The sequence below is a fragment of the Chiloscyllium plagiosum genome, chromosome 26 (genome assembly GCF_004010195.1).
Source record: "Chiloscyllium plagiosum isolate BGI_BamShark_2017 chromosome 26, ASM401019v2, whole genome shotgun sequence".
NCBI classification, from domain to species: domain Eukaryota; kingdom Metazoa; phylum Chordata; class Chondrichthyes; order Orectolobiformes; family Hemiscylliidae; genus Chiloscyllium; species Chiloscyllium plagiosum.
Window position 1 is genome coordinate 7,613,244 of NC_057735.1, and position 24,248 is coordinate 7,637,491.

A 24,248-nucleotide genomic window follows, 5' to 3' on the forward strand; every position below is an offset into this window, starting at 1 on the left:
TTTCGGGCATTAGCCCTTCTTCAGGAATGTTTGCCCTCAGATAACTCTTTGTGGGGGTAGGAGAACTTTAAATTCTCTCATACCTCACTGTTGGCAATCACTCACTATTGAAGATGATTTTCGACCTTCGAAATTCCATATCACTTGTCATGAGTTCTGTTGATCCTTCTGTGATGATGAGACTGATGCTAAAGTCACTTTTCCAACCATACATTTGGCAGGTAGGTGAAAATGGTCCCAGGCCTTAGAATGTGAGTAATCCTTTCTCCAGTTCATTTTCTGCACGTCCTCTTGATAACAGGTGTTCTCAAACATTGTACACCTCCACACAGGACATCCCTCCAGGTCAGTTTCTTCTGAAATCTATGTTGCATTTCTTGAGTTAAAAATCACACAACACCAGGTTATAGTCCAACAGGTTTAATTGGAAGCACACTAGCTTTTGGAGCGACGCTCCTTCATCAGGTGATAGTGGAAGGCTCAATCCTAACACAGAACTTACATCACACTGTAAATTTTTGCTATAACTGAAATTATACATTGAAAAATTGATTATCTGTTAAGCCTTTCATCTGTTAGAATACAGTGATAGTTTTACTTCTTTCATGTGTAAATCACAAAACCCTTTTTTTAAAAAGTTGCATTCTCGGGTTAGCTGTTAACAATGGTGATAGCTAGACATTTCTTGAGGGAAGCCTTCAGGAAGGCTTTGCAAGGCTCCCTTTGTTCTCCTTTCGTTCAAGTATCCTCCTTGAGCAGCAGGGAGAATAGGAACTAAAGAAAGGCACGAGCTGTTCTTCTAATACTGCCAACCACATCTCTACCCTCCCACTGCTTGTACCTAAGAGTGTCAGCAGCTGAACTACAACTCCCATGATGCCTTAAGTGGCGGCGGTCTTCCTGTGGCTTGCGCCCAGGTGTACCGGCAGGCGAACTACAACTCCCGCCGTGCTTGGTGCGGCGACGGTTTCCGGTTGGGCGGGTTTCCGGTTTCTCAGTCTAACCGTCGCGGCTCGCGCCGGCCGCCCTCGAGCGATCGTGGCTTTTGAATTGTTAACGGTCCCTGGTTAAAACTTTACTTTCATTTGATCTTCTCCCTTTTCGGAGCGTTTACGCACACATTTTTTTCCGTCTCTGTGAACGAATTAACCTTTGTCAAAGAAGAAAGGAAATATATAAATTCCCTCACCGTCTGCGAAGGGAGTTTGTGCTTTTTTTTTCCGCGGCCTTCCCCCCCCCCCCCTTTCCCGGTGTTGAGGAGATTTTCCTAAAGTCTCCTCCTCCTCCTTCTTCCCTCCTTTCGGCCCCGGATTCCGGGTCCCCTGTCCGGCTGCCGAGATGGGCTGCACCATGAGCGCCGAGGACAAGGCGGCGATGGCCAGGAGCAAAATGATCGACCGCAACCTGAAGGAAGACGGCGAGAAGTCATCCCGGGAGGTCAAACTTCTGCTGCTGGGTAATCAATCATTGTCAAAGAACGGCACTGACGGCAACAGCAAAGCGATTTTTAACAATTGTATAGCTGTAGGTTTCACTGGGGTCACCAGGGGCTGGCTTTGACTCTTTAAACCTCAGCCCAACAGCCAACCCTGGCAAAAGAAAGGATTGGAGTTTTTAGAAGAAGGGCAAGGCATATATGGTTTGGCTTTGGGCTTTGAGATTTGATTTGGATGTGAACCCGTAGCTGCGAGGGTCTGCAGGGGGTTTTGCCCACCCTCCTGAGGCGAGGGTCTGCAGGGGGTTTTGCCCACCCTTCTGAGGCGAGGGTCTACAGGGGGTTTTGCCCACCCTCCTGAGGCGAGGGTCTGCAGGGAGTGGGATTATTTATCCCTTGCCCACTGAGATGGGGTTGAGATAATTCACCAACCTTGATGTATGGTTGGGGATGGCTGATATTACTCATCCACTATCTGTGGTCAGGTCATTTACCCACCCGCTGTCTTGGGATGGTACTTCCACCCTGGTGTGGGAGATTGGCTGGTGAGGAAGTTTTAATGGTTGCTGATTGGGGAAGTGCCAATATGTTGCAGACTTGTGATTTCAGGGATGTGAGCTGGCAACGACTATAAAATGTGGTTAGGCAATGCTGTGGCTGGAATATGTTTCAAGGGCATTTGGGTGGATGTTAGTGTGTTTGTTTAATATCACAAGCAAGAATTCTAAGATTTAACTTAACCCTTGTAAGCCCACTGAATACATAAGCTTCCATCCCACCGTACTGAGACAAATGGAATGTTGTCCTTCATTGCTAGAGGATGGAGTTTAAAAATAGGGAGGTTATGCTGCAGTTGTATAGGGTATTGGTGAGGCCACGCCTGGAGTACAGGGTACAGTTTTGGTCGTCTTACTTGAGAAAGGATGTACTGGCACTGGAGGGGGTGCAGAGAAAAGTTCACTGCGTTGATTCCAGAATTAAAAAGGTTGGCTTATGAGGAAAGATTGAGTAGACTGGGGCTATACTCCTTGGAATTTAGAAGAGTGAGGGGAGATGTTACAGAAGCATATTATCAAGGAAATCGATAAAATAGAAGCAGAGACGTTGTTTCCACTGTTGGATGAAACTAGAACTGGAGGTATGGTCCAAAATCTGGTGCCTCCTTATTTTGAGGCTGAGTTAGGAAGAACTTCACCTAAAGGGTTGTGAATCTGTGGAATTCCATGCTTAGTGAAGCAGTTGAGGCTACCTCATTGAATGTTTTAAGGCAAAGATGGTTTTTGAACAGCAAAGGAATTAAGGGTTACAGTGAGTGAAGGGGGCTGGAGCTGTGTCCACAAAAAACTCAGCCATGATTTTACTGAATGGTAGAATAGGTTAGATGAGCCTGATGGTTTACTCCTCCAGTTGTTATGCTCTTTGAGACCAGGAGAAAGTGAGGTCTGCAGATGCTGGAGATCAGAGCTGAAAATGTGTTGCTGGAACAGCGCAGCAGGTCAGGCAGCATCCAGGGGACAGGAGAATTGACGTTTCGGGCATGAGCCCTTCTTCAGGAATGAGGAAAGTGTCCAGCAGGCTAAGATAAAAGGTAGGGAGGAGGGACTTAGGGGAGGGGCGTTGGAAATGCGATAGGTGGAAAAAGGTCGAGGTGAGGGTGATAGGTCAGACTGGGGTGGGGGCGGAGAGGTCAGGAAGAAGATTGCAGATTAGGAAGGCGGTGCTGAGTTCGATGGATTTGACTGAGACAAGGTGGGTGGAGGGGAAATGAGGCAACTGGTGAAATCCGAGTTCATCCCTTGTGATTGGAGGGCTCCTAGGCAGAAGATGAGGCGCTCTTCCTCCAACCGTCGTGTTGTTGTGGTCTGGCGATGGAGGAGTCCAAAGACCTGCATATCCTTGGTGGAGTGGGAGTGGGAGGGGGAGTTGAAGTGTTGAGCCATAGGATGGTTGGGTTGGATGGTCCGGGTGTCCCAGAGGTGTTCTCTGAAACGCTCCGCAAGTAGGCCAGGTCCAGGTCCAGCTGCAAATTATAGGTGCCACTGTTACCTACCCAACTTGGCAGTCTTTGCCAGTTAACATTAGAAGTATAGATGAAATTTTAAAAACTGGATAAAATTAGTAAGTTTCAGTAACAAGGAAATTCATGGGTCAGGGCACTGACTTAAGTGGATGTCTTGCTGAGAAAATTTTAAATTAGGAGTTGGAGTAACAGAGCTATTTTAAAAACTGGAAGCAGCAACTAGCGTTGGTTTTTGTGTGACATGTTTGAACCAGTCCTAATGTATGATGCTTTGTGACTAAAATAAAAATTGCCTAACCATTTCTGTTTCTAGAACCATTTATAGATAGCTCTTAATTTTTGATTTTGATATGCATCGTAACTTGAGGGGTAAGGAGGCAAAACAGTTGAAGTTCCATCTGATCATCCAGATGACAAGTCTAGAAGATTTTTGTCCTTGGCCTCAATTGAATACCACAGAATTGATTCCCACCCAAAGTTAGTTGAAATTACATCACTGTTAGTGGGTGGGGGTGAAACATTGTCTTGGGATATTTTCTCATTGCTGAGGACCCACTGAAATGGTGTCTAGCAAAGTAGGTGAAAGTAAAAATCTTTTGCTGTGGTAGAAGCTGGGGATGTTAAAATCTAACTATCCTTTTAACAGAGAATGGCCACTCTTCTTGACCAATAAGGATTCTACATAAAAGTTTTATTTTCAAATTTGTTGTTATGGGCTACTCAAATGCAAAAGTTAAAATACCTCAGTAGCCTTCACGACATCAGTCCGTGACTTCAAGATTTGAAATGGCCGTCTGGTGGTAGCAAGAATCTTTCAAATTAATATTTGTTGTAGGTGAGTGTCACAGGTTGTGGAGGATGATCTCATGTCAGTATGTGGATTTGGATAATTTTTCACCTAATGCACTCTGCTGTTCCAAGTGCAAGTACAGTAGATTTGATCTCAACTAAGCACTCCTTAGTGTACAATGTGAACGTTAACACTGTGTGACATAGGGTCCACTACCATCTAGACAGTGTGTGTTAAACTCATGAAGTCAAGTTTGCAATTGTTTGAGTAATTTTGTTGCAAGATTTGCTCAAAAGCTAATTGTGCATAATTGCATACGAACTAATTTTTCTAAAAAGAATTTTCAAGTGGCACCTGAGCAGTAAAGAAGATATGTTATAGCAAAACCACAAGTTCTAAAATATTTTAGAAATATGCAGATCTGCTGGCATGAAAAAGAGGACAATTTATGTTTTGACTAGAGACTGGAGGAAGAATACCTCTTCCGTCTCGGGAGCTTACAACCATATGCCCTTAGTTGAGAATACATCAGCTTACAAATCTCCCCAAACCCCATGTCACCCCAGGCCCAGCCCTCCCTCTCCACCCTACTCCCTTAACCTGACCCTAGCTGTCTCTCTTCCTTCCCACCTATCCACACCAACCCTTCCTACTAACCAATCGCAGGACCTCCTATCGACATCCACCTTTCGCCATCCGACCCCTCCCTCTATTTATTTTTCAGACCCCTGCCCTGTTCAGATGAAAGATTCCAACCCAAAACGTCGAGTTCCCTTCTACTCTGCTGCTTGACCTGCTGTGCTTTTTCCAGCTCCGCTCTTTATCTACTCTGACTCTTCAGCACCTACAGTTCTTAGTAGCTCTTACTACAGACTCTCTTCATGATTGGGCTATGCCTGCCTCAAGTTATTTATCATCTTTAGGTTTGGCTGAGCAGATGTTTATTTCTCCTATCTACCCATATGTTTTTCATGTAATGGGTCCCATTATGTATTGTAGAGTTGCAGACAACGGTTGGATTATGTGGATTTGAATGAATGCAATACACTTAGGACTCAGCATGGGGTCTGACATTTTGGTTCCTTGTGTACATCTATGTAGTCTTAATGCTTATAATGATAGTCGCAGATATAAAAATTGCCCATGCGTTTAATAGTGAAAGAGGCAAAGAATTACATTCTCCAGGAGGATATCACTTGGCTGCACACAACTGGAAGAAAGTTGCAATTTTAAATCAATTTGGTCAAATTTGAAGTCTGTATTTGGAGAAGTAAACTAAGACAAGGCAATACACAAGAAGTAAATGGCACAATAAGGGGAATTGTAGAGGAGCAGAGGAATCAGTATATCCACAGATTCATTCCAATTAAACCTGTTGGACTATCACCTGGTGGTGTGATTTTTAACTTTGTACACCTCAGTCCAACACTGGCATCTCCAATTCAGATTCATGTTAGCTTTAGTTCAAAAAGATAAGAAAGCACTTTATTAGCTGCGGCATTCCAACCTCTGGCAACTGTCTGTGTGGAGTTTGCACGCTGTCGCTGTGTCTGCATGGATTTCCTCTGGGTGCTCCGGTTTCCTCAAACAATCCAAAATTGTGCAGGCTAGGTGAATTGGCCATGCTAAACTGCCCACAGTGTTCGGAGATGTGTGGGTGAGGTGCATTAGTCAGGGGGAAATATAGGATAATAGGGTAGGGGAATCCATCTCTGTGGGCTACTCTTCAGAGGGTCGGTGTAGATTTGTGGGGCCAGTGGGCCTGTTTCCACAGTATAAGGAGTCTATGATTCATAAAGTGGGGGCGCTACTGTCGAACGGTCTAAAACACAACTTGGGCTAAAGCTTGACTACTGCAGCTCTGCTCACTGCATTACTGGAGAGGTATGATCATACTAGAGAGGATACAGTAGGATATTTATGAGCATATTTCTAGAAGTGGCACAGAAAAGCTTGGATGAGCTGGTCCTTTGGAGCAGAAGTGTCAGAAGGGAAAATTAATTTGAGGCGTATAATACTTTGGACATGCATGGAGTGAAAAGAAAGAGCATATTTTGCTTAGTAACTAGGAGACAGATTTAAATTAATTGACAAGAATTTAAATTCATTGTCAGAAGGATCAGACGGAGCAGGGTGGGGAGAGAAGGAGTTAAGTAATATTTTCACCCAGAAGTTAACAGATGTCTGGAGTTCACTGCCTGAAAACATGGGAGCACTGGAAAAAATGTTTCGAAATATACTTAGAAAGATGTGATCAAGAGGGCTATAGACCAAGAGTCAGAAAGTGAGGTTTGCTCAGACATGATGGCCAAATAGTCACCATCTGTACTGTCATTTTCTGATTTTCAAGGTGCCACGGTGTAAATATTTGTTATTAGTCCCCTCTGTTTAGAAATGTTGTAGGAGTCTGACTGGTTTATCACTAAGGGCACACTGGTTACTTGAAACTTTTGAATATTGCTGAAAGAGAGAGACATCACTGAAATTTTTCATCAAATTTCAAATTATCACAATATTCTACATGAAGAAAGATTGCTAATGAAGGATTAAGCCCAAAACATCAACTCTCTTTCTCCTCCTGCTCTCTTGCTTGATCTGCTGTGCTTTTTCCAGCGCCACATTTTATCAACTCTGTTGGTAAATTGATTCTGGCTAGGACATTACCATAGAAAAAGCAGTTGGAAATTCTGTGCTTCCCAGGATACACAAGGTTGGCAGCAACTCTCTCTTTCCAACAATATTTAAATTTTTGATTAAAATAACTAGCTTCCGTTGATTTAATCTTTGTAACATGTTGACCTTTTGAATAAAATTAAACTTTGCCAAAGATGTCATTAATGCCTGAGAATTCTAGTGCTACTACTGTATTCTGAAACCTAGCTTGTCTTACTATTTTGAATTGGCAAAGGAAATTAATTATGTAGGTTTTACCTTTCTTTCAGGTTAAGTACTGATTATGAAGGTTTAGGATAGAATGCTGAGTGTTGCACCAATACTTTTTGTGACCAAATTTCGTTACTGAAATGGCCTTGCTGAAAGATTAAATTGCAGAGACTGTTATAAATAGACTCTGCTGTCCAATGTAATATCGTCTCTGCTTAATCATATTTATTTTGCATTCTTTGTTCACTTTTTGTTATTGGTATGTTGAAAACAGCATCAGCTTACTGATCCTACTTTTTAGATCATAGCAAAAAGCTAGTGTTTCAATGTAAAAATATGTTACAACCTGTTTCACTGTTTACAACCATTTTAAGCCACTGTATATACAAGGCTTCCATTCGGTGATTGCAACATGTTTAGATTGTTCTCCTTTCTACTGTCCGAAAGTGCAATGATCAATCACACAGGCAAGTTCATATGCTGAGGAATAAATTTCCCAATAGAAACAAAGTATTTATTTATTTATTTATTTTTTCATGTCCCCTTGCCCAACATAAACAGGTGGAAATTAATTCTTTGTAAGCTGTCTGATTTTTGACTGACACATCAATGTGTCTCTGCTCCATATTCTATGTAAAAAAACTTAAATATGTGACGCATTGTGAAAGTGCTTACATCTATGTAACCACCCACTTTTGAGGCTAGCACTTTTGGTTCTCTAGTTACACAACACTATTCCGGTGAGCTATAATATGGGCTGGACTTGAAGTAACAATATAAAAGTTCAGTTTGGGCAGCCCTAAATGCAAAATGAAATACTTTAAGGAGTGTATTTTACCAGATAATAGTCAGGAGAATAGGCTTTTGTAAAAATGTATCAAACATGTTTAGTGGAAAATTACACATACCTGTATTTTTACCTAGTTGCTTTTTAATATGGTTTGCTGATTAATGATGGGAATGGTTTTGTCTCTGTATGAGAGTTGATTGTGTAGATGTTTACTCTAAATATCAAGTTTGATTCCCCTAATATGTTGCATATTATTGTGATTAGTTGTCTGATGATAAGCTCATGAGGGAAAACTAATTTCATTCGGCAGTATATCCAATCAGTGAATTTTATTCTGTCTGTGTTGAATTAGCTTGCCTCAGCCAGGATAGTGTTTGGCAGTATCATGGTTAGAATCCAAGTCATAAATACTTAAGTTATTTGTGAAATGTACGTTTAACCGCGTAACTGCTGATTTCCTGCAAGAAAACTGAAAGTGTACAGAAACATGCAGTTCACTCCCTAACAAGCAACTTTTGGGGTACCTTCACAATCTGCAATAGTACAAGAGGCATACTTTTTGAAGTGCAATGGATGGATAGTGAGTGAATAGATAAAAATGTTCCGTGAGTGAATAGATAAAAATGGGTGCTATTAGGACTAATTGGATGTGGTTTCATCACAACGGTCAGTTGGAGAGACCACATCACAGGTGGGAAAATGTTGCTCATCTGCGCTAAAGCTTCCAGGCTGGGAAACATCTTAGCAAAGGATTCACATGTAAATGTTACTTTATAATTGCCATTGGTAGGTATCTTAGAGAGGGTGACTACCTCCATATCAGCTGATACTTATCAAATAGTTGGAAGCTTATTATGTTATTGCAGGGCATGATTTTTAAATTCTGAAGTCATCTTTCTAGCCTTCCCTCCAGTTTTTGTGGAATTAAAGCTCCAAAATTGTATGACATGAGGCAGCCTCCCAATGATTACTTTCTATATTATTGGTTTAACTTTCCAACTTTGGACACTGAAATACATTTTTGTTATGTGGTATCACTGCTGGTAACTAAAACTCCCTTCAGATATTTAATAATCTGGATTCAAAACTTAAGTATATCCGCATTGAAATGCAAATCATATTAGAAAGTTATACTGACCCCTCAACAATTGTTAATTTGGTATTGCATTCCAAATATTAATGGGGAAGCTCTGGGACCCGCAGCGCCCAATTATCCATTACCTTTAGAGATGAATGAATTTGTCTGCTCAGCAAGTTACTGAGGAAGGTAATGAGTGAAATGCTGAATGTCATAATATTTTTACAGGCTCAATGTGCTAATAATCTATGTGGTAATAAACCAAATTCTTTTCCAAACTTATAAGTTAAACTGACTGATGGATGAACAACTATACAGTTCATGAGCTGTAGAGTCATATAGCATGGAAGCAGACCCTCTGGCTCAAGCAGTCCACACTGACTATAACCCCAAACTAATCTAGTCCCACCTGCCTGCACTTGGCCCACATCCCTCTAAACATTTCTTATTCATGTACTTACTCGATGTCTTTTAACTATTGCAACTGTATCCACCACCTCTTCAGGAAGTTCATTCCATGCATGAAACACTGTCAAAAAGAGTTGCCCCTCCTGTTTTTTTAATCTTTCTCTTACTTTAAAAATGTGCCCCCTACTCTTTAAATCCCCTACCTGAGGAAAAGACTCCTGCCATCCAACTTATCTATACCCTTCATGATTTAATAAACCTCTATAAGCTCACCCCTCAACCTCCTACACTGCTCCCAGCCTCTTTATAACTCAAATCTTATATTCCTGGCAACATCCAGTAAGTCTTTTCTGATCCTTTTCCAGCTTAATAATATCCTTCCTATAACAGGGCAGCCAGAACTGGGTTCAGTACTCCAGAACAGGCTTCACCAATATCCTGTACAATCTCAACATGTCATCCCAACTCCTGTACTCATAGGTCTGAACAATGTAGACAAGCATGTTAAATGCTGCCTTAACCATCCTGTCTGTATGCAAACTTTAAAGAATTATGTACCTGTCCCCCTAGGTCTCTCCGTTCTATAATGCTGCCCAGGACTCTACTTTTTAAATGTATAGGTCCTGCCCTGCTTTGTTTTACCAAAATGCAATGCCTTGCATTTATCCAAATTAAACTTTGTCTGTCACTGTTCAGTCCATTGACCTATTTGATCAAGATCCTTTGATAATCTTAGATAACCTTCACAGACTACTATACCATCAATTTTGGTGTCATTTGCAAACCTATATGCCTTCTATATTCTTATCTAAATCATTTATATAAATGACAAACAAAAGTAGAACTAGCATCAATCCCCGTGGAATGTGGCTGGTAACAGGTCTCCCGTACAAAAAACAACCTTCCGTCATTACACTGTCTCCTGCCTTTAAAGTCAATTCCAGTTGGAAGCCATTTTTATAGAGCTTGTTACAAGTCATATGTGATAGTATCTGTGACAGTAATATTAACTCCTGAGTCCTGTCTCATTCTGCCAGCTATAGTCTGAAAATAATTTAGTATGATCTACTAATACCCAATTAAAATTTTTTCCTGTTGTTATTTAAGATTTAAGACTGACTGTGTGGAGTTTGCACTTTCTCCCTGTGTCTGCGTGGGTTTCCTCCGGGTGCTCCGGTTTCCTCCCACAGTCCAAAGATGTGCAAGTCAGGTGAATTGGCTATGCTAAATTGCCCGTAGTGTTAGGTAAGGGGTAAATGTAGGGGTATGGCTGGGTTACGCTTCGGCGGGTCGGTGTGGACTTGTTGGGCCGAAGGGTCTGTTTCCACACTGTAATGTAATCTAATCTAATTTACGTTCATGTTACAGCTAGCTTTGCAAGACCAAAGTATCAGGAGTCAGCACTACTAAATCAGGTCTTACTGCAATGTAAAAGTAGCTTCAGACAGTTGCAAAATAACTGTTAAAATGTTTTGATAAATCTTGATAACAAGGAGTTGTGCTTTATTATTTGTTCGTTGTGACTTCATCTGTGGGAGATATCAGTGATTTGGCCTGAGTGAAGATGGTGGTGGTGGTGTGGCGGCAACGTTTACTGTGTTCACAGCTAGCATTTGTCCGACAAAGTTTTGAGATTTGCTAAATCTCTTGGGTGCAGTATGACTAACTTGACCAGCTTCTAACCCTTGGAACATATAAATTATTTAACTTATAACAGAGTACTGCAACTGTCCTCCAGACATTCCTGTCCACTAGTCAACGTGCACCTATCTACTCTCATTCTATTTTATGGCAAAAAACAAAGAACCATGGATGATGGGAATCTAAAAAATAATTAGAAATTGCTGGAGAAGCTCAGGTCTGGTATCATCTGCAGGGAGAAAGCAGAGTCAATTTTTTGCATCCCTTAAGTAAAGAAGGGTCACTGGACCCAAAATGTTGAATCTGCTTCCCCTTCATTTCCCAGCACTCATCCCACAGCTTTGTATGCTATGGCATTTGAAGTATACATCTAACAACTTCTGACATTTTATAATGGTTCCTGCCTCTACAACTCTATCAGGCAGTTGAATTCTAAATACCCACAACATCTATGGTAATAAAAAGTTCTCCTTAATTCCTCGAGACCATCTGCATGTTAGCTTAAATCTATATCCCTGCTAATTGACCCTTCTACTAAAAGGAAACGTTTATTCCCAAAAACCCTATCTAGCCCTTGATTATTTATTGACCTCTCTATTGTAACGTAAACCCTCACCTATCTAGTGTCTCTTCATAAGCGAAATGCTGTCTGGGCAACATTTATGGAAATCTCCAGTGCAATCATGTCCTTCCAATAGTGTGACTAGAATTGCATCCAGTATTCAATGTGGCCTTTACAGCTCCATTATAACTCTACAAATTTTAAATTGCCTAGACTAGTAAAAGATAAGTATCTAGTATGCCACCACAAATATCCTGTCCACCTGTACTGTTGCCTTCAAGAATCTAGGTATGTGAAAACTGAGGGTCCCCTAATCCTCATTGCTTTTATTATTGCCTAGTTAGTCTTACCAAATGCATTATTTCATACTTTTCAGGATTAAGCTCCATCTGCCATCGTTCTGCCTATCTGACCAGATTTTCTCTAACTTCCTGTATTCTACAACTTTCCTTCTTGCTATTTACCATATGACCACTTTTTTGTCATCTGCAAACTTACCAATCAAGCCCCCTATATTTGTGTTCAAATTATTAACGTATGCTGCAAACAGCAAGGGACCCAGTACCAAATCCTGTGTTTTGCCACAGTACACCAGTTTCTAGTAACGCAAGCAACTTATAACCAGCACCCTCACCTAAGCCAATTTTGGATCCAATTTACAAAATAACCCTGGATCAAAAGGTATTTTACTTTCTTGACCACCCTCCCATGTGACTCCTTGTCAAAAATCTTGAAGTCTATGTCAACTGCAGTACCTTCAACCACATACTCAGTCACCACCTAATGAAAATTCAATGAAATTTAAGCGTGATCTCCTCTGACAAAACCATGCTGATTTTCCTTGTCTCTCCAAGTGACGATAAATTCTGTCCCTCAAGTGTTTCAAGAAAATTCCTTACTACTGATATTAGACTTGCTGACCTATAGTTTCCTTCTTTGTCCCTATTTTCCTTGAATACTATACCATATGACTCTTCCAATCCTTAACACCTCTCCAGTGTTCAGAGTGGATTTTAAATGATGGTTTAGGCCTCTGTAATTTCTAATGTTACCCTCTCACAACAGCCCAGGATACATCCTCATCTGAGACTGAGGATTTATCCAATTTTAAGCTCACTAATGAGTCGTCCCTTCAATGTTAATTTGTTCTGCTTTATCACAGTTGCCCTCCCTGATTTTTATACCTAAATAATTCTTGTCAATAGTGAATTCAGGCACATGATAATCATTTAAAAGCTCACTTGTGTTTTCCAGTTTCACTCACACACAGAACTAATGGACTGTACTGTCCCTGATTATCATCTTGCCTCTGACATACTTGTTAGAGTCCTTTAGATTATTCTTTATTTTACCACCAATGTTCCTTTATTCATAACCCCTCATTACTCTGCTAACTTTTTAAAAAGGTAACCCCCTGTATTCTTTCTTCTATTCCGTGGCTATTGTTGTTTTTAGTCTTTGGTGTTGCTCATAAGCTTTTTTCTCCATTTCCTCCCCATTACCTATACAGGAATGTGTACTTTTTGAATGACTCCCAGTGCCCTGTAGATTTTCTTGCAAGTAGCTGCTCCCACTCCATTTGGGCCAGATTCTGTTAACGTAGTGAAATAAGTTGTTTGTTTTTGTCTAAACTTGAAATGAGATCGCGTGTTGCTTACCATGGATTTATGGTGCAGTTGCAATTTCATTAACCAGATAAATAAGATTATCATCATGGAAAGAATTTTGAACTCTACCTAGATTCAAGGCTAATGAAAAGAACTTTTGGAAGATTGAGATTTAGGTCTCATATATGGAAATGGTCTAAAATATGGTAACATAATCAGTTGGGAATGAAACAAACAAGGTAATTGTTTATTATGAAAACTGAGACAAATGTTTGTTTTGGATCCAATTCTGTTTCGATTTTGCAAAACAGCTTTGCAATTTGTTAACAGGCAGCATTGTGAGCTGTGGAAGTGGGTTGGTGACAATTTTTATTTCATGCATTAATCTTCAGAAACTGCCCATAGGAACATGAATTCTATGCCTGGAGTATAACAACAAAAATAAATACATACATGGGCTGGTCAGTGAGTTCTGAAAATTAATGTTTACAGCCCCAAGTTTTGAAGGTGAAAAAGTTACAGTACACAGAATGTAGTTATAGACTTTGGGATTTGACATAGTAATAGAGCAGGTTACAGGCTCAGTAGGACTGGTAAGGCTGTGATTGTTTTCCAGTTTTGCCAACTATGTCGGGACAGCCTAGATATTCTGCCTATTAGATGTCATTTTGCAATTAACAATAGCTGAAATGTGTAACAAACTGGTAATGTAAATGATGCAGCATTGACTAGCAATTGTTGGTTCTGACTATACCTCAAGAAAGTACAACAATGTAGTGCTTTTGTAGCAATAACATGTCCCAACATACTTCTGAGCATTATCAAACAAAATTTGACAGCCAACTGTGTAAAGAGATATTGAAGTATTGGCCAAATGTTTGGTCAAGGTTGTATATTTTAAGAGAAAGGCAACTTCATCAATCAGCTGTTCCTAAAGCCAAAGCAATACTTTAGATGTTTACTGACTGTATAAATTTTGCTGCTATATTTGCATGACAAAGCAAAGTTCCACAAACAGCACAAAAATATCCTGGTAATATTTTTAAGGAGTTTTGAAGGAGGGGATAATTGTGATGTAGGTCACTAGGATGAACTCTCCTTTTTTAAAATCAAATAATGTCTTGGGACCTCTTGTGTCCTGAGAGAGTAGTCTAGGATAAAACCAGAAAATTCTGAAAAAATGCAGATGTGAACCAAAATAAGCAATTCATTTGTATATCTCTGAACTCTTTCCATAATCTGTCTTATTACTTGTTTTGGGATCTTTAAAAACCTCTGCTGAGTCCTCCCCACCTTTTTCATTATTTTCCATGCAACTAAATTTGTTCCCCCATTATTTAGTTTAAAGCCCTTTGCTGTTTGTCAGGACTCTGGTCTCAGCATGATTCAGGTGAAGTCTATCCCATCAGAACAGCTTCCTCCTTCCCCAGTACTTGTGCCAAGGTCCCCTGAATTTGTGCCCTTTTCTCTCACGCCAGTCTTTGAGCTACTTATAACTCCTCAGTTATGGCCAAGTTACTACATTTGTCTGTCGCTGAAAGCTAACTGAAGTGTTGAGTGCATTCCTTTATATTATAATTGGAGCTTTTGATATGTCATTCGTTGCTCTTTATCCAGCCTTCCTTTTCGATCATGATTTAGCTTTCTTTACCTTATTTGATATTGTATGATTTAATTTAAATGACAGTTCCAGTTTGATACTCATGCTACTCATTAATGTCCGTCATTGTAGTTGAGGTGTACTTGCCTTGTCCAAGCATCCCAAATGTCCTGTTAGCTGAAACACTTCCCAAAGCACAAGCCTGTAAGAAATAACCGGTGCCCTTTATTCTGTTTTCTATATTAGTTACAACAATATACTATGTATCACAGGCTACAACAGCTTTGAGGCAAAGTATGACTTTTCATTGACAGTTACATGTCTTTGATCAACCAACATTCAAATACATGTCAAATGCTATGTATTTAAATATTGTTTCTTGATTTTGCATGTTGCGTGCACCACTAATGTTATATTGATATTTGATTTTTTTAAACTGTTAATTGCTTCCACTGTTTCTGCTTTTGATAGATTCCCAGCATGTTCATAGAACCAGTAGGAATACAATATTTGGAAATAGTTTTCACATTTGTGGTTAATATTGCACAATAGTCAGGGTTGTATGTTTAGTTGTGACTATTAAGTATGTTTGTTGCAATGTAAGGTTATGTGGAGGTGCTTAGATGTGACAGTTATATTTTTCTTTTGCAGGTGCAGGAGAATCTGGGAAAAGTACGATTGTAAAACAAATGAAGTGAGTCTGAAACAGTTTATACATCTTTGATAATTTATTGAATTTTATGTTTCAAAAGTTTTAAAATCAAGTGCACACTTCAGTGTAGATCTTTGAAATACCAGTATGAATAGTACAGTGTATATTTAGATTAAGTAGAACTGTAGTAACTTCAGTCAGCTATGCCTAATGCTTTCCTTCATGTTATATTAGGAAGCTTCGTGTTCTCTACATTTTTTCATATCTCAAACTGGAAGAGAGTGGTATTGAATCTAGTTACACAATGTGCACAGATGCATTATTCTCAATGCGTAAACTTAACAGAATACAGTAACATCTGTTTATTATTTGTAACGTTTCATGCTACTAATCAATTTTTAATAGTTGTAATTGTAAGTTGCTCATTGTGTATAAAGGGTAAGGGACACTGATTGCAGTGTTAATGTATTGCCTTTTGGCCTCACAGACGTCATCAGACATCAATACAAGGTGACCCTTAACAAAATTTGAAATTAGCTTTTTACTTATCACTGTTGATAAGCTGAAAAAAAATTACTCCTCCAAGCTTCAAGAAGACTTTCAGATTTGATGACCAGTGTAGTTACTATCAACAAAGATACACAATAATCCATAAAATCTTATTTGTTTCTGATCCTGTTAACTGGTTTTGCCTGCTTTTGTGTGTGTAATTAGATTTCTGGACCAACATCTTGGCCATTTCTCTTGGTTTAAAAGGCATTGATAAGTAACTAGATTTGATTGAGCAAAGTGCATCTTTCCGTTGTAAATGCTGTCCCCTAAAGTTGCAACAAGTTTGATATTTGAAAACCTAGTTTGGTACTTGAAAGAAACTTTGGGTTTAACTATTGAATGACAATGTCAACCTCTTCAACTTTGATCAAAAAGCTGCTCCTTGAGAGAGGGAGGTTACTTTGATTGGGATTAGGATCTTTTCAGAGACCAGCTACTTCATAATTTCTAGCTACAGATGAAATCCTTGTAGATATTATTGATTTTACATGAAAGATCCAATAGAATTTCATTTACTCTCACCAGTGCAGTGCATGTTTATACCTGTCACTACTGAGTTGTCAAGGAAGTCAATTCAGTGCTTTGTTTGGTGGAAATATTTGCTGATATTGTTGGAGCCGACATTATTGAGTGAGGAGACTCAAGATAGCTGCTCATTGTGGAAAGTAACCATGTTTTCACATTACTCACTAGAAATAGTTCTTGATATTGAAAGCACTTTTTTGCTTCTGATAAACTTAAAAGAACCTTCAATAATGATGAGCTAATTCTTTTTTTAAAAAAAATGAAAGTTTAACAGTACATTTTCTTTTGAGTTTCTCATTTGACAGTTTTTATATGGTGGTAGTTCATGGTTTCACATTAATTGCGTTGTCTTTAGTCCTAAACTTGCGTTTATTTCAAATTTGCGTTCTGCAAATCAACTTTAATTTTTTTTGCATTTACCCTTGTAGAATCATTCATGAGGATGGGTACTCTGAGGAGGAGTGCAAACAATATAAAGCAGTGGTTTATAGCAATACAATTCAGTCTATCATTGCTATAATCAGGGCCATGGGACGTTTGAAGGTTGATTTTGGAGACCCAACAAGAGCAGTGAGTACACATCATTGATATTTAAATATACAGATGCAATCCTTTGGTTACGGTTGAGCTGAAATCTTACAGAAGAGGGTTGAGTAGAAGAGACTCTTAGGAAACAGCAGATAATATTTATTTCTATTCATTAGCAGTTCAGAGTTGAGTTGGAAAATCTATTTTCTGATTGGCCATTATTTTAAAGAGCAATTAATTTGTTTAATTTTAAGTTTGCATTATGATTTGAGATTTCTCTTCAGACATTTTAAAGAAATGACAAGATTTTTTAAAAATGTCTGTGTTGAGGGTACGGGGGAGAATGAGACCCCAATTAATCTGCTTTGTTCTTGTACTTATAATTGCTAGAAATGTTCTACTGCCTAATGTTGGGTATCACTGACTTTAGAAAACAAAATTAATTTTGTGGTTGAGGTCATAGCAAAATTAAAGGCCTTTTTTTTCCTTTTTGAAGTTTTGATCAGATTTAAATTTTGAAGTTGAATATTAAAAATGAATGAAAGTTAAAAGTAATGGAATTAACAGGCACATTAAAATATTGGAGCAATGTTGTATTGGATTATGTTTATTGTAGTTTCTGTTGCTGAATTTTTAATTTCAAATCTATTTTTTAATTCTTGACTTGTAGCTATTCTTCATTTCAATTTAGAAACAATATTTTTCTAGGCAGTTGTAATATATGAAACATTTGTGTTAATTGTGCAAAGTAAAGCCTCTTCTTCACTCGTTTAAATGCACAGTACCATACTGTTTAAGGTAGTTTATGACCTTTAAAGTACTCTGTTTGTATGTAGGATGATGCCCGCCAGTTGTTTGTCCTAGCAGGAACTACAGAGGAAGGGATCATGACAACAGAACTTGCAGGAGTTATCAAACGATTGTGGCAAGATGGTGGTGTTCAGGCTTGTTTTGGTAGATCCAGAGAATATCAGCTGAATGACTCTGCATCATAGTAAGTATTTTTTTTAGTACCAAAGTTATTTTATTAATGCAAATAAAGAACACCTGTTTATGCCAGGAAGTTTCATGGTCATAGTGTATCTGACTAAGGTCCATGCAACGAACGGTAGTAAACAACAAAAGTGAATTCACCATATCTAAATGCAAAAAGTTTCCTCAAAACAATTAATGAACTGATGCACAAATAGTTACATGGTTTATATCTAATTTCCTTCACAGAGACATGTTCGCTAGGTTTTGAAATAAATAGTCTATGGTTACATAACATTTCTAAAAGAAAGGCAAATAAGGGGTATCGCCATGATAAAAGCTGACATAAGGATGTTTGTGAGGAAGGATCTTGGTTTGGAAAATCAGAATTTTAAAATCATGAGATAGAGATTAGGAATACCAAGGGTATATAAGTGTTGGTGGGGAATACTTTGTTGTTCCCCCTAATGACACTTATAACATTGAACAAGACATTATTATAGCTTGTAACAAAGACAATTTAACAATGTGTCTTCATATAGATAGGACCAATAAAATTAGCAGAGGTGATCTAGCAGGTGAGTTTTATTTGTGCCAAGTACTTAACCTTTATTGATTATCTTCAACCCTAAAGGAAGATAGTCAGCCAGAGAGGTGGACATGATCATAATTTTAATTATAAAAGTTCTGATATTTATTTACTGTCGTATAAGTAGAACAGACACAGCCAGGACAGATCTATTTTTATCAAAAATAGCTTTACGTAAAACACTGTCATTGTGAGTCTTTTGTTTTCATGGATTGATGATACTTTGACAAAGATGGTATGGCATCATGCATTTTGTTTTCTTTTCCTGATCAACATGGTGATTGCTTACCAGATAATCATTAGCTTACCAGACTATCATTATCATTAACTGCATAAAATGTTATCCAAACTAGATGTTGACTAACACGGTTTCTCCTGTAACCCAGCCCCCCCGCCTGCATTTTTACATTGACTGTACCAAACAACTGAGCATTCTCCCCAAAATGGAAAATTAATAGCATGCACCTACTTTTGTGTAGAAATGCACTGGTGCTCAAATATTAGAAACTGTCACTACACCAAAAAACTAGGGTAAAGCTTGCAAGATATTGTGCATGAAATTGTTTTATGACCGAAATGTAAAATCACTTCCTAAAAGTTGAAGTACATGAATAGCCTAGAGATGCACAATAGTAGCATAGCGGTACCAGATGGATAATTTGCATCTTGAGGTGTCGGATCTCTAATCAAAGAAGTGTGTACCTTAAGTGATTTATGTAATTTTCACAAAAACTAACACATTGATTTGCTCTGACAAGTCAGTGTGAAATTGGAGCTTGAGCTCTAGCTCATCTAACCCATTCTCATTAGATTCTATCAGTTACTCTTCAGTCAACAATACTTAAATTATTACATGTAGTGATTAAAAGTAGTGACCATTGGCCTATCTCTTGGAAAATTAATTGGGTTAGATTTAATAGTATATTTTCACTAAATTTGTCAATTGTAAATCATTTTCTTTAGTTATTTGAATGATTTGGATAGAATTTCCTTACAAGGCTACATCCCAACTCAACAAGATGTTTTGAGGACCAGAGTGAAAACTACAGGCATAGTGGAGACGCACTTCACCTTCAAAGATTTGTATTTTAAGTAAGTAGTAATTCTGTTTCACCCAAGTATGTACTGTTTGTAATTTATCATTTCATAATATAAATAAACATCTCTGCCAGAAACACAAGTTCTGGAAAATTGTGATCATTTTTGGATTAAATGTCAGTTTTGAAAAACTTTAATCTCTATAATGTAAAATGATCATAAATTGTTGCAATGACATAACTCAAGCAAATGAGATTAATCAGTCGCATGTATTTGTTGTGTATGTTGCTGAAGTGGTCATCTGACTCCATACATGAATGCACAATGACCCATCTTAACTAATTAAGGCAATGGGTTGACAGAAAAAAAATCTTGATTTGATACAGAAGGAAATAAGCTGAATTTATTAGAAACATATTAAAGGGCAGAAAGATAGCATTTAAGGAAAAGTAAATAAAAATGAAGTACTGGGGAAAAGCCAGCAGGTCTAGAGGCACCAATGGAGAGAGAGGTGATATTGGATTCAAATCTGTTTTTTTTTTTCAGTTCAATATTTTGTCTGTTTCAGGTTCCCCAACATCTGCAGTATTTTTGTTTGTTAAAGGAAAAGCTTAAAAGAAGTATTGGTGAAAACAATGAGCATCAGGAGGGAAGTCAGTGACATAATGTCACTTGACGAGTAATCTAGAAACCCAAGCTAATATTCTGGGTCATAGGATCAAGCTCCACTATGGCAGATGTTGAATCGAAATTTCACTAAAATCTGGAGAGAAAAAAATCAACCTCATGGTGCGCATGTAACCATAGTCTATTATCCTAAAAAAGCAAACTGCTTCAGTAATGTCCTTTGAGGGAAGGAGACCTGTCATTTTTATCTGTTTTCGTCTAAATATGAATCGACCCACAGCAGTTGAGACAGCCAAGCGAGCCATTCAGTTGTATCAAACCACTACAAAGCCTAAAAATGGAAAGAAATGAAATGGGATAAGTCAACTGTCATCGACTAGGCACTGGAAATTACCATGGAAAACTCAGTCCTATTAACCTTCCAAAATTCTCCATGCTAAAATGAAGAACTGTCCCACAGCTTAGCCAACAGCCTGAAATAGTCATACGTTCAATATTTTGTTACAATGTGCCACACACTACCATCACCTGGCTATATACTACCACCTTGGCAAGAAGACCACTGAAGGTGTTGCCACAGTTGAAGACCAGATCCTGCAAAATGTCATGGCATTAGAGAATAAGAAAACCTACTGATTGTCACCTATTGTTCCCCATTACCTCCATCTTGGCTGCTGACTCAGTCCTGCATGTTGAATCCCACTTAAAGGAAACACTGAAGATGGCAGGGCACAAAATGTATCTCCATTGAAGGACTTCAGTTTCATCAACAGTGTGACTCGGTAGCACCTATATGATTGAGTCTTAAAGGACATAGTTGCTATGCTCTAATTGTATTGCAAGTGAACCAATAGAAGAGAAAAATCTACTTGACTTCATTCTTGCCAGTGCACCTGCTGCAGTTGTCCAGCCATGATGATTCTGGTAGAAGTCTTTGTGAAACTGAAATTGTGTCATGTATATTGAGGATATCATCCAATATGTGGTGTATTACCATTGGGCTAAATGGGGCACAGAACAAATCTAGCAACCCAAAACTGGGCATCTGTGAGGTGATGTGGGCAACCAGCAATAACAGGATTGTCTTTGTCACAATCAGTAACCTAATGATCCACTCTTGCCATCATGTTTGGGCAGTTAACTCCAGTTTAATACAGTGCCAGAAGGCATGCCAGAACAGAAATAAGCCTAACTAAAAGTTAGCTGTCAACTTGGGAAAACGACAACATAATGCTTTTGTGTCAAACAGCAAAAGCAACGTGCTATAGATGAGGCTAAGTGATCTCATAGTTAATGGATCAGATCTAAGCTGTACAGTATACCCACATAGTGGTGAATGGTAGTTGATAATTAAACAACTGAAGATGAAACTCCATAAGTATTCCCATCCTCAATGGGCAAAGCCAGTAGATCAATGTAAAAGACCCGGCTGAAATTCTTATTTCCACCTTCAACCAGAAGTGCCAAGTGAATGATCAGTGTCTGCTGCCTCCTTCATCACCAGCATTTCAGGTGCCAGTCTTCACCAATTCAAAGTCACTGCAAAGCCTCTGAACCCTGACATACAACCTGGCCAGAAAAAAAAAACTGTAGACTTGTGCTGCAACACACTAGTTGCATTTTGACCAAGTTATTTCAGTACAGCTGCAATACGGGAATCTCTGGACAAGTTGGGAAATTGCCCAACTGGGTCCTGTGCACGTAGAAGGTAAATCCAACCTGACCAGTCGCCACCTTAGCTGCGTTGCCTCAATTGTCAGCAAAGTAATGGCTGGAGTTGCTGACCTTGACTTTGAAGAGGTACTTGCAAAGGAATAACCTGCTCTTGCTGTTCAGTTTGGCTTCCATCAGAATCAGTCAACTCCTGAGTTCATTCTGTCCCCTTTCACATAGTCACTGCCTGGCATTAACTTTATTTGGCATTAACTTTACCTGTGATTTATCAACCCAAGCCTAGATGTTGTCCAAGTCTTGCTGCAAATGGCACTTATATTGCTTCAGTCAATGGAGTGTTGCAATGATACTGGGAATTGTGCAATTATCAGTGGTGATTGTCTAAAGCTGATGAAAAATGCTGAACTCAAAGGGAGATAAGAATGATTGCCTCCAAGGTGGCATTCAACCACATAGAGCATCAATGAGCCCCAACAAAATGAAAGGATGGGAATAAGGAAAAATTCTATGTTGGTTGGAGTCCTACCTTTTCTAAGAAAGATGGTTGAGACTGTTGAGGGTCAACCATGTTAGCCGCAGTCCATCGCTTAAGGAGTTCCTCTGGATAGTGTCCTAGGCCTGTCCATGTTCAGCGCCATTTGCAACATTTTAATCACTGAGGCAATCTGTGCCGTTTGTAGCAAGACTTGGACAACATCCAGGCTCAGGCTGATAAGTTGCAAATAAAAGTCATGCTAAATAATTACCAGATGATACCACATACAACAGGACAGAATCTAACCGTAGCCCCTTGATATTTAATGACAATAACATAATGTTAATAGTGTGGAGAATTCAATTATGGAATCCGTATTAACCAGAAACTGAACTGGACCAACCATTTAAATGCTACGGTTATGTCAGCAAGTTGCATACTAGGAATTCTCCGTGATTAACCTATCTCCTGTCTCCCCAATTACCTGTTCACCACCATCTACAAGACAAAACTCAGCAGTGTGATGGAATCTGCTCCAGTTGCCTGGATAAGTATAATTCCAACAACATTGAAGCTCCACGCTATTCAGACCAAAGGATCTTCTATTGATCCTTCAAAATGTACTTCCCTCACCACTACACAGTGACAGCTATGTGTTCCATCTATATAATGTGCTGTAGTTATTCACCAAGGCTTCTGTGAAGGCATCTACCAAACTTAGGACCTCTTGCACTCAGAAGGATGGGAGCAGCATTTGAATGGGCGCACTGCCACCTGCAACAATTTCTTCTGGTCTCTCACTATCCATTCAGAGTGATAGAGATGTACAGCATCTCGGTTCAACCCATCTATGCCGACTAGATATCCCAACCCAATCTAGTCCCACCTGCCAGCACCCAGCCCATATCCCTCCAAACCCTTCTTATTCACATACCATTCCAAATGCCTCTTAAATGTTGCAATTGTACCAGCCTCCAGCACATTCTCTGGCAGCTCATTCCATATCCGTACCACCCTCTGTGCCCCTTAGGTCTCTTTTATATCTTCCCCTCTCACTCTAAATCTATGCCCTCTAATTCTGGACTCCCTGGCCCCAGGGAAAAAGACTTTGTCTCTTTACCCTATCCATGCCCCTCATAATTTTGTAAACCTCTATAAGGTCACCCCTCAGGCTCCGTCGCTCCAGCGAAAACAGCCCCAGCCTGTTTAGCCTCTCCGTATAGCTCAAATCCTAACCTTAGCAACATCCTTGTAAATCTTGTCTGAACCCTTTCAAGTTTCACAACACCTTTCCGATAAGGAGGAGACCAGAATTGTATGCAATATTCCAACAGTGGCGTAGCCAATGTCCTGTACAGCCGCAACATAACCTCCCAACTCCTGTATTCAATACTCTGACCAATAAAGGAAAGCATACCAAACGCCGCCTTCACTATCTACCTGCGACTCCACTTTCAAGGAGCTATGAACTGCACTCCAAGGTCTCTTTGTTCAGCAACATTCCCTAGGACCTTACCATTAAGTGAATAAGTCCTGATAAGATTTGCTTCCCAAAATGCAGCACCTCGCATTTATCTGAATTAAACTCCATATGCCACTTTTCAGCCCATTGGCCCATCTGGTTGTAATCTGAGGTAACCCTCTTCACTGTCCACTACACCTCCAGTAATCTGAGGTAACCCTCTTCACTGTCCACTACACCTCCAGTTTTGGTGTCACCTGCAAACTTAGTAACTGTACCTCTTATGCTTGCATCCAAATCATTTATGTAAATGACAAAAAGTAGAGGACCCAGCACCAAT

The 24,248-nt window shown here is 39.2% G+C and overlaps 1 protein-coding gene across 1 annotated transcript in view; it reads left to right on the forward strand.

Moving 5' to 3' along the window:
• The first annotated feature begins 868 nt into the window (after positions 1–868).
• The window catches only part of LOC122563056 (guanine nucleotide-binding protein G(i) subunit alpha-3), a 33,638-nt gene continuing 10,258 nt past the window's right edge, over positions 869–24,248 (forward strand). Inside the window, exons 1-5 of the mRNA XM_043716407.1 lie at positions 869–1,456; positions 15,466–15,508; positions 16,972–17,113; positions 17,908–18,065; positions 19,596–19,724. Of these exons, the coding sequence (XP_043572342.1) occupies positions 1,339–1,456; positions 15,466–15,508; positions 16,972–17,113; positions 17,908–18,065; positions 19,596–19,724 (590 nt within the window). The 5' untranslated portion in view covers positions 869–1,338. The remainder of the gene's footprint in view (positions 1,457–15,465; positions 15,509–16,971; positions 17,114–17,907; positions 18,066–19,595; positions 19,725–24,248) is intronic.